The sequence below is a fragment of the Clavelina lepadiformis genome, chromosome 5 (genome assembly GCF_947623445.1).
Source record: "Clavelina lepadiformis chromosome 5, kaClaLepa1.1, whole genome shotgun sequence".
NCBI classification, from domain to species: Eukaryota; Metazoa; Chordata; class Ascidiacea; order Aplousobranchia; family Clavelinidae; genus Clavelina; species Clavelina lepadiformis.
Genome location: NC_135244.1, coordinates 23,168,104 through 23,182,833, shown reverse-complemented (window position 1 = coordinate 23,182,833; position 14,730 = coordinate 23,168,104). Strand labels below are relative to the sequence as shown.

At 35.5% G+C, this 14,730-nt stretch overlaps 2 protein-coding genes across 2 annotated transcripts in view; both read right to left on the bottom strand.

Moving 5' to 3' along the window:
- Positions 1-14,730, bottom strand: part of LOC143459614 (kelch-like protein 12) — an 88,042-nt gene that overhangs the window by 46,533 nt on the left and 26,779 nt on the right. The window lies entirely within an intron of this gene.
- LOC143458854 (kelch-like protein 12) lies at positions 2,009-13,758 on the bottom strand. Its single transcript, XM_076955732.1, has 12 exons — positions 13,578-13,758; positions 11,439-11,562; positions 11,216-11,369; positions 9,538-9,755; positions 9,172-9,321; positions 8,933-9,026; positions 8,368-8,462; positions 7,255-7,450; positions 4,276-4,416; positions 3,141-3,296; positions 2,912-3,056; positions 2,009-2,778 (listed from the first exon to the last, which is right to left on the bottom strand). The coding sequence occupies exons 1-12, from the start codon at positions 13,625-13,627 to the stop codon at positions 2,673-2,675; spliced, it is 1,629 nt and encodes a 542-aa protein (XP_076811847.1). The 5' UTR covers positions 13,628-13,758; the 3' UTR covers positions 2,009-2,672.

Here is a 14,730-nt window from a genome sequence, read left to right as displayed (position 1 = left end):
TGCGAATGGATCATTAAACTGCTTTTATAACAGATCAAACAAGATAGGATGCCATTTGGTAACTCAACATCATGACAACCTTGAATGCAATTAACTTGGCTGTGGCTTGTAGCCAGCTCACACAGCGAGTTTGACCAAATTAATATTGTCAAAAAACAAGGAGTTGTTTGAGAAGTGTTTGTTTATTTTAAAAATAGTTGAAAAGCGAAGGATGTCACAGAATAGGTGCAATAGAAACATCACACAAGAAATAGTGGGCGCGTTTAGCAACGGACGTCAAATTAGATAAAAAATGTTTGAACCGCAGAACGAAGGTACAAACAAATTCTAAATAAAAAATTCCAAGTATTAATTTTACACTGCATGCGTCATATCTTGCATTATGTCGTCATACGAAGATGCTTGAGATAAATAGAAAAAAATTTCATAGCCAACAACAAATATCCATGCACAATTTTTTAGTAATTTGGGTTTTTACAAATTTCGCACAAATAACCTACCACTTGAGCGAGCACGATTTCTCATCTAAAACTGCCGTGTAACGTGTACTGCAGAATCCATATGGACCATAACCATGTATAATATAATAAGGATGATTATTCAAAGTAGAAAGCGTCCAAAGTGAGGCATTCAAAGGTTTAAGCTCACCATGACAGGTAGCAGTCAAACCTTTTGTCTAAAATCCGAAATCAAAGATCAAAGATGGAACAATTACCATGCCATTCTGCTTCACAATGCGCAGAAAATCTGGTATGCATGAATACGAATAAAAAGCAAAAGTAAGCTTATCTTTGAAAATACCGCGCATATCACCCTACAATCAGTGCAACCATAATTAAAGCAACATGTTTAAGTTGTGACAACAAGGCCACCGCTTGGTGGCGATGTGGCCGCCATTTACGATGTTACAGCGGTGTATATAGTGTGTGTGTTCTTCGATCACCAAACAGCTGACACTCCTGTGCAGATCTGACTGGATCTGTCAAGTCTTATTTTCTATCACACGTAATTGAGAATAGGACTTTTATGCTAAATCCGCCACCGGGTAAGGTAGTTTGGTGTTTTTCAGAATGGCAGCCGTTGTAGGATGCGCTTACCAACATAGAATTTCAAGAAGGGCGTCCTAACATTAACGAATTTGATACATCTAAACCCATGTTATTAACTATTGATGATTTGATGAGTAGTGCACAAATTACGCATCACGCATTACGCACAAATGGTTTTTAAAGTTTAAAAGCTAATTCCCCCGGTTTGTGACGTTCAGTTATAAAGTATGGCTGCTCGAGTAAGGCGTAACGTTCCGATATTAACACTTCTAGCAAAATCTAAGCCAGCATTACGCAACGATATTTTAAGGGCGCAGATTACGAGCTTATCCATTGCATCTGTGTCGGCGTGATGTAGAATATCAAGAAGAGATCTGGCAAACACTTTACTGGAAACCCGACATAGCAAAACAACCTAAATTTAAAGCGGGTGACAACGTACGTATTAGAAAACTGAAACGACATTTAGGAAAATGTAACTTACCAAACTGGACCGAGGATATTTTCACAGTGTCAACAATTGAAAAATCCCAGCCCTTTGTTCATGGAATAGAAGACGACATCGGAGAAGATTTGGAGGGGACATTTTATGACAAAGAGCACCACATTTCTTTTGATCACCGCAACGGATCTACATATTTGGGTGACAGCGCAACTGATCATTGGACCACATATCCGTTATGACGTCATATACTGTTCTCGTCCAATGCTCAGTGACGTCACGACTGAATGCACGAGATTCTTTTCATCTGGCGCTTGTAGAGAAAAGTCATGGATTTTGAAAGGAGGAATGTTCACTTCACTGCCCAGCAACTAATCGGTTTTTATTATAAAGTAGATACTTCCACATGCATGGATACTGTAGTACGTTGGTTAATTATAACTCTTGACTTATTAGTTAACTTGATATGAAATTGGAAAGGTTTTAAAGTGCTGAACTACAGTTGACGTGTATGATGTCCAGGTGTAAATTGTCATTTTATTAATAAGGACGATGCTAAATTATTAGCAAAGTAACAATCACACGGTTCATAAAACGAACAACCCACATAGGATCGAAATGATTAAACTAATGGGAATAAGATCACGTGATTAAAACAACCAATAACAAGCAAACCTTTGAGAAAGTTAAAATAAGATTTAAAAAAGGAATAAGAAATAATCTTCGGGTTAAAATGGAAATATTCGATCAATGCCAACAACAAATGAACCCATGATTAAATCAAATTTATTTTTGAGACAACCAAGGTAGAGGGACATTGTATAGATGGAAATACAAAGATATACTTGAGTAAACTTTATAAATTGAAACGACGGACGATAAGAGCAGAAAATACATTTAATTGAAAAATTAATATTTGTTTGTTCAAAATAAGTAGTTTAACGAGAGAAATTTGAACCAAAAATTTGAAGGTGACGGAAACGACGTAAAAGATTTCCCAAGCATAAAACATCAAATTTAAAAAAGATCACTTTTATGATGTCAAAATTAAATGCCAAACGATTACTCATCGAAATTAGCAAATAAAACAATGAAGATAAAAAATATTTCGACGAATCACGAAATATATTAAATGAACTGTCAAACATATCCAGATGAAGAAATCAAAACCCAACAAAACTTCAGATGGAAAGGACGCAAAGACTAGATCGGTGTCTGTCCATGTTGGTCGATACTTGCCATTTGTTGGTGGCTGGATCATAGAACTCGACTAATTTGGCATCTTCCCTATAAAATGTACAAATTACTTCAATTATAACTGTACCAGGTTGTATATAAGTTAATTATTGGAAAGCAAGTTATCCAGAATATATTAACCATAATAAAAAAACTACGCAATCCACTTCGTAAAATTACTCACCCTCCAAACACCCATATAAGGCCATCCACTACACAAGCTGATCCACCGTTTCTTCTTTCATTCATTGATGGAACATCAATCCAAGTTTTTGTGTCCAGGTTGTATTTTTCAACAGAAGAGATATAATTTGAACCGTTATGTCCACCTGATTTAATTCATTTAAATAACATGACAAGTCATAAATCTCCTTAAACATTTGAAAGATAATTGCACTTGCAGCAAGACTCACCTATCGCGTATATTTCGTTGTTTAATACAACAGCAGTTAATTCTGTTCTGCGAGTTTTCATCGATGGAATATATTCCCACTTTCCATTACGTGGATCATAACATTCTGCTGTGTTTGTTATATTGTCACTCCATCCTCCAAGCGCATAAAGCAAACCTTTCAAAATCAACTATCAATCAATCAAACACGTCAGTTGTGGAACTGAATTCTTTAAACGTTTTATCATTTATTAATAATTAATTATAATATTATTATATATTATATCATTTACCAATTTAAAAAGTTTTAATCGAATTTAATAATAATACTTTTAATAGTTAATGAATGTGCAGCTTGAAGATCGTGATCACGATCGCCAGCAAGCGAAGTACAGTTTAGCGTGGTGCGCTAATTTCTAGAACAACGACTTACGCACAAATGAGTACACGCAATGAGATATCAAGGCTACTGGGTAAGGAAAACTTATTGAAATCTTTTGAAGATACATTCTCAAGTAAGTGTCTCAGCCTATGCATGAATTTCCATAGAAATCAATCAATTTATCAGCATTTTGCGATATTTGTGTAAAATGTCTCAACCTGCTTCCAAGCCGATTAACCCAGGTTTCGAGTATTAAAAAACGGCAAAAAGCGAGTTTTGGGTTGGGGAAAACCCGGGGAGAAGTGCGCTCATGAAAACGAGATGAACTCGCTTAAAAGCGCTAAGAAGTAAAAAGTGTTATTACGACCAAACTATTTCATGGTGATGATGAACGCCAAGTAGCTATGTTTAGTTAAACTTTTAGGAGTATATCTAAGTGTCTGGATTCCTCTGAGGACCATGTGCTAGTAAAAACGTATATCAAGGAGTTGCTGCAAAGACATGAACCCGAATAAGAGCAACCTTGTGCACTTTATTGCATTGTAAAGTGTACCTGCAAAGTGACAATTCGTAACGTGTAACAACAATGAAAGGAATATCGAGTAAAATCTGCGAAAAAGAACACGAGTATCTGCTTCACGTATACTGCGGTCCACGGGCAGGTGCCGATATGATTTTATCAATGTGGAAACGAACGATTGGTGATTGGCATCTCTCAATTTACTTCGACAACTTTGACAAAAGTTTACTTCAAACACCAAAATAACAAACTCACCTCGTGCACTGACCAATGCATGAGAAACTCGCTTCTGATTCATGTTTCTTATCGAAGACCATTTCCTCTCTTCAGGATTGTAACTTTCACATGATGATAGACAACCAGTTTCACTACAACCACCAGCACAATAAACAAAACCTACAAGATACAATCAGGTGGAAATTTATACGGAAAGCTTTTTGGTTACATCCTACAATTACATCATAATTATAGGATTAATGAAGTCTAAACGGAGTTTAATGTGACGTCCTGTGTTTTTTTGTCTCAAACACTTTGTTAATTACCTCACAACAACAGTGAGTGGTTGAGCTAGTTGCAAACGTAACAGTAACGACGACCAAGTTACAACTAGGGCAAGAAAACAACCAAAATGTGCGATATGGCAATACATAAGACAACAAAGATAAAAGTGTCTTGTCAGCAGCAGCAGTCACACATTTTATAAACTGCATTGTGTTTTGACAACGTGCTATTTTACCTTTGCAGTGTTTCCCACAAATTACTTTGGTTTTTAGTTGGCAAGCGTCCGACCATTGCTGTGCGTGACACATTATATTGTTACGAAATAATTAAACAATAAAATAATGAAATTAAGGTAACGCAAATGCTACCACTTTTCAGTTTTAAGTAACGTGTGTTGTGCTACAAGCTGCAATAATTCTAGCCTAGCCCATGAAACACGACTTACAAATCTTACATGGTGACCCAGCCCAATCGCTTGAGGTCGCAATCCAGCGAGCAGTAATGTTGTAACCTAACCGCCACTAACCTAACCGCCTACCTTTAACAACAGGATGTGTGATGTAGTTGTGACAAAATAGTCACTTTCACATAAAAACTTACCAAACGGTAACTACAGAGGTACGAATATGAACTCAGATTTAGGGTGGGTCGTGGCTAAAGGAAGTCGACGTGAGGAGGCGCATTTAACTTGTTTGAATGATAACCTCTATAGCAGGGGTGCCTAACCAATCGATCGCGGTCTACCAGTGGTCCACGGACAGATCCCAAGTCGACCGCAAGGCCATAAAAAAATAAAGTTTTTTTTGTGTAACAGTTTGTTTTGTGACAATTATACACCTGGCAAATAATCGGGTAAGACTTCAATAACTTGTTTTATTTAATTTTTAACAGTTTTTGTGGACTAGTGTTACATTACATTGCTATTGTTACTTTGACGGCGAGACCAACATAACTTTTTATTAGCTGCTGTGTCAAATACAAAACTACTTAACCTTAAAATTGAATATTTAACGGATTGCTGTCTATGGTAACTAAACAATCCAGTTATCGATTATTAATTTTGATTACCAAAAATGCTAATAATTGATTAACTTACACTTTACGAAACACGAATCATCTTAACTCTGTTTATAGAAGGTTTCCTGTATGTATGTACTTGAGAGAGGTAAGGTTTGTGATGTAATGTCTACGGAGAGATTTAATCTTCGGAAAGAAATTCAATACAAGGGCGCAATGAAGGAAATGGGGAGGATTTCAGTTTTATTGCTTCTGCGACCATATCATTTTAATAATAAAATCTATTTACCCGCTAAACCACTAACGCAGTGATTGCATTTTTAAATAGACGTGAAACGTGTCTTTGTTTCATTAAGAAATTCCACCTTTTCTTTCAGGTTTTCAGCGCATTTTCATTCGCTAGAATTTTGCGTCCAAGTTAAGTTTGCTATATAAATTTCATTGTGACACCACTATGTATTTTACGTCACGTGCAAGGTTATGCTGGGGTTAATTGAAAACGGTTGAAATTAGCAAGTAAGAAACACCGGAAAAGATGTGTATCAATTTGCGTTGTTCACACTGGATTGGTAGACCGTGGGAGGTTGGCTACTTGAAAAGTAGACCTTGGATTAATAAAGGCTGGGCACCCATGGTTTATAGTCAAGAGATAGAACCTTATCAATAACAAGAGCATGCAAGATACAATGTCAGCATTCAACTTGTCAGAAGACAATCATTGTTTGATTTGAAGATGTCATAAAACTAGTATTGTTATCACATTAAGAATTATGTGTATGCGCCATTATGACGCACATAGGTAGGTTTGTAATAAAACTATTTTGTGTTAATACAGTACTTCCTCGATTATCCGGTCAAGTTGGGTCAATATTTTCAAACATCTGACCGGATAAGCAAAAAAAACGGATAATTGAATCTGTATTTTTACATCATTGAAATAGAAACAGAGAGAACAAATACAGTAATGTACAGAAAAATGTCATAACTCAGCACTTTTATGGTAAAAAACTGATCGAAATGTAGCAGTTTACAAAAAATTTACGCTTAATTTTCATTTGCAACAGCAAATCTACTAAAAAATGAATCAATCTTGGATTGTTTGCGGGAAGATTCACGTTTTTCGGCAGCTAACTCACGAAGTTGTACTAATGTGGAAGTGTTTGAAACTATTGCTTCTGGCTGAAAACGTAGCCACGTCAGACACTGATCAAACATTCGCATTGCAACATAGAATTAGTCGGTTAGTTTGTTACGTCACAAAGAAGTTAAACCGAACCTTAACAGAGTTTGGGCACACCAATTATATTGCTTGTGATGACATAATTGAAATGATTGTGTGATAGATTTTTCTTTTAGGTGGTGTACAGGTCATTGATCAGTGTTGATCTAGTTTTGAACAATGAGCTACAAGTACAGTAAGATTTTTAATGAGAGTGGGCCTTAGTATTATAGCAGGACGGAGCTGCTCATAACTTTGCGGTTCATTTTACTACCGGTTCACAATGTGTTCACTGCAGTGGCTACAAGGAGAAAAGAACCAAGTAGAAAATTATTTTCTGATTTTTTCCTACCAGTTCAGTGAACACTGAACAGGTTGTCACCTCCCAAAGTCATTGATCACTCGGCCGGATAATTGAATGCCGGTTAAACGAGGGACGGATAATCGAGGAAGTACTGTATTAGCAATTACATTATTATGACATCATAATAACTTACCATCCAATAAAGAGGATGCAAATGTATACCGCTTTTCAATCATAGAAGGCAAGTTGCTATCCCACTTTGGATTCTCATCATTCAAGTCCAACATCTCCACAGAGTTGTAGTAAGTACTACCTTTACTACCACCCATCAATAAAATTTGTTGATTGTAATTCACAGCAGATGGAAATCCCCGAGCAATGTTTGTATCCTGTACGATGAAACATCATTGCATAAAGTCAACATCAACTGAAGTGAGTTTTCTAACAATATCAACTAAATACTGGATATGATGTTATTAATGGAGATGGAAAGGCCAGACTTAGGTACAAAAACTATTTGCAGGTAACAATACAATATGAATAAATCATGGCCCATGGACATGATCAATAAGGTTTTGTGCTTGAGAGGATTGTACAGTGGCACATAACAATACAGGTATAAACTTTCTGCTGGCGACAATTGATAACAATCGATTCGATCAAGAAACAACAATCTACAGCATTCCACAACCGCAAGGAATGTTACTTTTCTTGGGAGCTTGCCAATTCAAAATAAATTTTAAATGTTTAAACTAGTTTTACCAGTCAACGCAACAACTAGTTCGCATGAAACAGGTCCGAGGTATAAAAAAATTGGAAACCGCTGATCTGGTGCAAGCAACAACATGGTTTTGTGTCAACACAGTCGTTTCACTTGGACACTTTTCTTTTCAATCCAATCCAGTTTTCTTTGGACAACTCTTGCCGCTTTTGTTGTTTGTTGTTTGTTTTATTTGCTTTAATAATTGTATTTAATGAATTGCTTTAATTACTTTGCTCTGCAATCACAAAAATTTGTAAAAATATTTCAGTTCGAACTTCATCTGTTCATCCCTTGAATAAAAGTTTATCATATTTTTACTTATGAGAGAAATCCGCCCAAGCCAATTGTTACTGACAGAAAACATAACTATCTTATCTTGAGTTACACTAGGGGGACTAGGCCGTGAACAAACAGACACAGGGGAACAAATTATGTCTTCAAATTATTTCCAAGTGTCACAATACTGTGGCAATAACTACATATATCTATGACATCATAATCACAATTCTTATTTGAAATAAATTTATTATAAAGTAAATATACCGGCATGTTACTCCACTGGTTTGTCTTGGTGTTGAACTTGACAACACTTCGTGGACAACGCGGTCCACTAATCATAAGTATCTCATCAGACTGACCTTAATGATAAACCCAACAGTGAGTTAATTTAAAAGCAGATATGTCATCGCAAACACAGCACAAACGTTTGATAACATTTCACCATAAAATTATCAAACAAAGCCGCATTGGGAGATGAAACATATCAAAGTGATGGAGAGAGAACAAGAAAAGACATGGAAATGAAATTATCAACCAGCCATAAAATCGTACTTTGGTGTCACCAACAACTTGTAATGAAAGACCACGCATTCACCAAGCTAAACCAATATCTTGTCACTTATCAGCAAGCATTTTGCGTAAGTGTTCAAATGATGCATTTGCATGATCAAAACCGCACCACAAAATAATATATTCCACAATAAATGAAGGATTCAACAGATAGATGGTACAGATAATAGATTCAACAGTAAATGAGATAACACACACTTGATGGTTTTTAAAGGACAATAACATGACTGTCAATATCAAGCACTTGTAGTCAACTGACCTTTGCTTTTCTTGCAAACTTGATGACTAGACAATCGAGAAACAAGAGATGTGATAAGAAGATTGGTGCACTCCAGTGAACTACCAACTAAGTCCTGAAATGTATAAATGCAATCATAGAAAAGATGACTACAGTTAACTTAAATATTTGCAATTCTAATTGGTGTAATGAAAAGAAGTCATGGAGACTCTTGTCAAAACATCTAATAATTCTGTAATCTAGAGTCTAGACCGTCATACTTCATTGCGAACCACATTATTCAAAAAATCTTTAGATAAATATTCCAGTTGAATGAGATGAAACAAATCACTGAAATGTTTCCTTCTCTCTACCAATTCGAGTTTCGTCCAAGCAACAACACTCCTGTATTTGTCCTCATCGATCAAATTCTGAAAATTTCAATTTGTTGCAAAGTTTTTAAATCACAGATCTTAGCAATTTATTCTGATCGTTTTACTAAAATTAAAGATAATTCTGTGAAGTTTATTTAAATAAAAACCTGCAGGATTTTTAAAGTTTTTAATAACAATCACAAATAAACACTCAAAAAATTCAGAAAAGTTTCAGTTTCAGTTCAAAAAAGTCTACGCCAATTGTAATCTTACTTTATCACTTTCCAACTTCAGCATAGCCTTGACATCATCAACACCAAGTTGAAGAAAATCTGAACTTTTCAAAACTTCTCCGAGATTTTTAGAAATGAAAGTTTCTGCTGCTTGGACAAGATCACCCATGTTGTATCGGTTTGAATAAGATCGAATTTTCAAACAATTTTCTCCATTGAGAGATGCTTTGAAAAATATCCTGCACTTTTCCTTCAAACCTTAAAAAAACCTTCCGATTCATTTAGGAATAATTTATCGTTTACTTGCGATATAACTTTCGTTAACAGTCACTCGTTTTGTCACCACATTTTTCAACTTGCTGACCTACGTACATTCGATTAATTTGTAAACTTTCCATTTTTTTAATTGTTTTTTACCAAGGAAGCATATGTATGATGTGTATATGATAAAACTATAGCATTCTACGTTTTGTACAATTTTGTTAACATTGTTTCCTCAATTAGACACTACAATATTACATCACAATTCCCATATTTCACAGAATAATCCGGTCAACATCACTACTACACTTTACAGTATTACATTAAAAAATCTTATGTATTACAATAGAATCCATGCATTTTACATCTATATAAATTAGAAATTTACTTAAAGTTTAATATTTGTAATTTACTTTTATAAGGTTAGAAAACATTGTTTGCTCACTTAGACACTACAATATTACATCACAAATCTCATGTATTACAATAGAATCTGGTTAATATATCTACGGTTATACAACCAACCGCTTATAACAACCAGATTTCTGGGGGTGTAATTTTCCTATACATCTCCCACTATAAAAACCTCGGTTAATAAATTCAGTGTCAGCCTAATACACGAATTTTAAATTCCCACATGCAGGAAAAATAACGACATAATATGAATGAAGTTTTTAATATGAGTAAATGGGCCTATTTACTGTGAAGGAACAATTGCCAGTTTTGGACAGATGGTGTGGTATGATAACATTTTTCCTCAGACTGAGGAAAGTTATTCCACGACTTTAACTTGGCGATAATTTCTCAACACTTTAGCTTGGTTACCAAGTTAGCTGTTGTGCAAGGTTTCATAAACACACACTTTTTATTTAGTTTTTATGTTTTATATCGTATTGCCCAAACTTGGAACTGTACACTAGGTCCACTGATCAAGAGCAAGCGTCCTTAATGTCTTGCCCAAGAGTATTACAACAGTAGCACTAGTGGGTATTGAACATAGACCGCATTATTGCAAGCTCAGAGCTCTAAACACTCGAACATCAGTCATTGCAGTTACAGCAATTTTTTGTTGCAACTGATGCAATCTTCTAATTGCAGCCAAAGTGTCTTGCTCATTCTGGCCTCCATGTTGCATAAATACAGTAACACACATTGATTGCATTTTGACCCATAGGAAGTTGTTCACTTTCAGTTTTATAAAAAACAAGTTATTACAACCACCGCTTATTACAACCGAAAATAGGTTGGTCGTGAGTATTAAAGGTCCTGGGTTGTGGATGCATTAACCGAATTCTGCTTAAAATTATTTTTAACAAAATGAAAATCCAAACTTTGCACATTTACACAAAAGTGACCACAGTTTAAGTTACTTTTATGTGCAACTCAAAACCTGCAACCTTTATGCACAGCGTTATATCAACAAGTATCACAAAATCAGCTGCAGTAATAACAGTTACTTGTAATGCGTAGATATTCTGCTGCTTCCAGTACATCATATACATTGTCATGAGTGAGGATTATGCATGAAGTGTATATGAAGTTAATGATCAATGCCATTGTTGGACCACTGACTTCTTTAACGCTTCCTTCGTTCGAATAACTTTCACTCATCTATAAAGAACAAAGCCTTAGCAAACATTTTACATGTTACAGAGGAAGCTAGAGTCTTGTCTATTCCACCTTTGTAGTGAACATTTTCTTGAAATATTCCGAGAATGAACCAACCACACATTTGTGAACAGGGAATTGTTTTCCTCCAGCTTTTATTGTAAAATCACAGAAGTCCTTTGTGGTGGTTCTTTCGCTGTGTAAAATGTAGATCATGTGACAAAAAACTGTCATTAGTGACAACCAACTTAGCAAAGCTGTGACAGACGTCATAGGTGTCAAGTATGGGTCTGCCGAGTATTCGTGGCAGAACCAGAATTCATGCTTGGGCTTTTCATTAAGTACCAACACCAAAAAATAGAATATCAATAAAATAAAAAGTTACAATTTGCCACTAGTGTTTTTACTTGCAATAAAATATCCAAAAATACATTAAATATGTCCAGCTTTCAAGCTGTGCAGTTGTAATGTGCCACAAACGAAATACATTCATCCTGGTTTTCAATAATTTTGTTTGACGATGATTATTGTTATTTTGCTCTTGTGTTCAATCTGCATTCTGAAAATTGACGTAACGAATTGCTGCACAATAGGCAACATAAAATGCAAAATACGCGTGCTGTTGCTGTAAACGACATCATACAATACTTGCATTTAATATCTTTATCAATACATGATTAGTAATTAATAAACATTTTACGCGCATAGTCATTTGTAAAACATGATGTAATTTGGCGTAACGTCGCTAAACCTACGTTATTACGCCTTTAGCTTTGCTACTGATGCAAATTTATAACATCCAATTCACTCAATGCTCTTGATGTGTTTTTGCAAAAGAATGAAACGTTGAAAGCGCAACAAATAAACTACTGTTTTATCTCTGCCCTCAAATGCATTAAAGTACTCACAACGATTATCCTTTGGTCTGACGTCACTTCTTACTTGCAATGTCACGTAATAACAGAACACTGCTGGGCTCCGTGCTTATCTGTGTTTGCGATTAACAAGCGAATGCTACTATGGTGAATAACGCATGTTAATCACCACTTGCTGATTGCGAAACTGCAGTGTTTTTCAGCAACAAAGTGCACCAAAATACTGCAAGTAGCAAACGATGTTATTAAGTTTTATTAAGAGCTCAAGTTTCCTTCCATCTGTAGTAAATTACTATACATTGGTTGTTTACATTAAAAAAAAGCCTTAAAATTGGTGACATCAATCATAAATCTTATAACATACTGAATGCCGTATGTTATATAAGTGTTCATGAACCTTCGAGCATCTATTTAAACTTAAGTAGAGAAATTTCTTCGTTACTCGTTACTGAAAACAGCTTTTAAAATTCACGAACTAAGAAGCTCTCCTCTTTTCAAAATCTGGTCTTAAAGTATGACCCAACATATTTTAAAACCTGATGCCTCTGATAGAAATACTCACAATGATTTTCACAAGCTACTTGCCGGCATTTACATGGGTCAAACTGGACAGAATACAAATAATCTGTGGTATCTTTTAGTGTTTGCACAACAACAGAAAATCATAAAATGACAAATGTAGCATTGAGACCGAGCACGCATGGAATGGTTTTAGTCACATAGATATCACATAAACATGAGATTATACAAAAACATAAGCACAGGGCTACCTATAACATAACAGAAAACCAGAACTTTTGGAAAAGTTCAAAATTATTTCTCTGACTTTCAACACAATCAAATAAAAGTGTTTGGCAAATAGTTTATTTCCAGGACACAAATATGATATATGCTATATCAGGCCTGGCCGACCCGCGGCTCTTCTGTTCATATTGTATTTGTGTTTTTTAGCTTGTACAGTATAAATAACAATAATAATAATAAATATCATAATAGTAATAAAAAAGTATAAATAACTTGTAAATTTCAGTCATTTTCGTATTGGTGTGTAACGTTTACAATAAACGTAGTTAAACAAAGGTGTGTATGTGAGTGACGAAGAGAAGGGGTGCCATTCATGTACGTGCTATAGTGTATGATGTGGCTCTTTGCGGTTAAAAAAGTAAGTGAGGCTCTTAGTCTCTGACTGGTTGGTAATCCCTGTGCTGTATCTACACAAGAATATTAGCCAGGAAAAACTCAGTTCAGTGAAACTAAACAAAATCAATATTGAGGAAATTGAATAATTCACACGAAACTAGCAGCAAATTAGCACTGCTTGAAATTAACAACTTACTCATTCAAGTTGTTGAGTATTTCAGTGGCATGCTTGTTGTTGAATTCCATCTTTTATAGTTTGATGCAAAAAGAAAATAATAACTGAGCCAAACCTTAAGTTTTAAAAAATCCTGCAACAGTTTAGTTAAAAGTTAAGTTTTAAAGCTCGACCTTCATATACTAAATGGGACAGCAGGAATTCGTGGATGCAAAGAGGCAAATTTTGGCGAGATAAAGGGCACTAAAAATCAATTCTTTGCTCACTTATTGTAGACCACTTAGCCATAGTAATTGGCCAATTGGCGATAAAAATCAATGAAAATCTATCTGTTCCACAGGGTTTTTGATAGGGTGTTAAATAAATCTGTAGATGAAAGTTATAGCCTAAATATATTAACTGGAGAAAGATTGGATAAGTGTACACATGACTTGCCATTACACACATGCACACCTGAATTAGCAGATGGGTACACACGAGATCTCGGTTAATCCTGCCATGAAATACTGGTCAGGTTACATAAATAAGGCGAGTTGTGCTCATTTGCCGCACTTTGATGATTCTAAACTCTTTCAAAGTTTTACTTTCCTGGTATGATCATGTCCTTACTTCATGTTATGCGTGAAGCATTGCAGCCTATGGCTAATGCAAACACAAAGTAGCCAGTTTAGAATTACATAACACGTAAAATCGTATGAGAGTGTAAATTTAGACTATTAAGCCGATATTAATTTGGTTCTCAAGCTAAGGTTAGTTTGCAAAGTCGAGTTTGAGCAAAACTTGAAATTTATCTCGGGTGTGCAGCGGTCTCCAAATACAGACCAGGCAAACTGCAGAGTATGGCAAGAGCACACCCAGGTATATTTGCTGAAACTTTACTGCACACCGAGAGAAGAGCGAGCTCTCTGAGAAAATGAAAACTTCTCTCTTCATTTATTATTATAAAAGGCCGCACCTTGCCTACCACAAACGCTGGACATGCTTGGAGTTGCACCACGAGTCGCCAAACACACTGGAATTTTGATTTAGCACTTCCGAGATCTCGACAAAAACGGCTCTGCAGTCTGGATCGTCTGAAAAGCACAGCAGTTTTCTACAAGAAATCGTGCGTGCAAAAACACAAATTTTCTCAATATGGTGAGCACTGAACAGATTGGAAAGTTTGCTAAGTGGC

Bases quoted from the DNA above. Each gene is read 5' to 3' on its own strand.
- LOC143458854 (XM_076955732.1), bottom strand. From the start codon at position 13,627: ATGGAATTCAACAACAAGCATGCCACTGAAATACTCAACAACTTGAAT. The intron at 4,417-7,254 runs GTAAGTTATTAT...TGTATCTTGTAG, and splicing joins TGCATCCTCTTTATTGGATG to GTTTTGTTTATTGTGCTGGT. The intron at 3,057-3,140 runs GTGAGTCTTGCT...GAATTAAATCAG, and splicing joins CAACGAAATATACGCGATAG to GTGGACATAACGGTTCAAAT.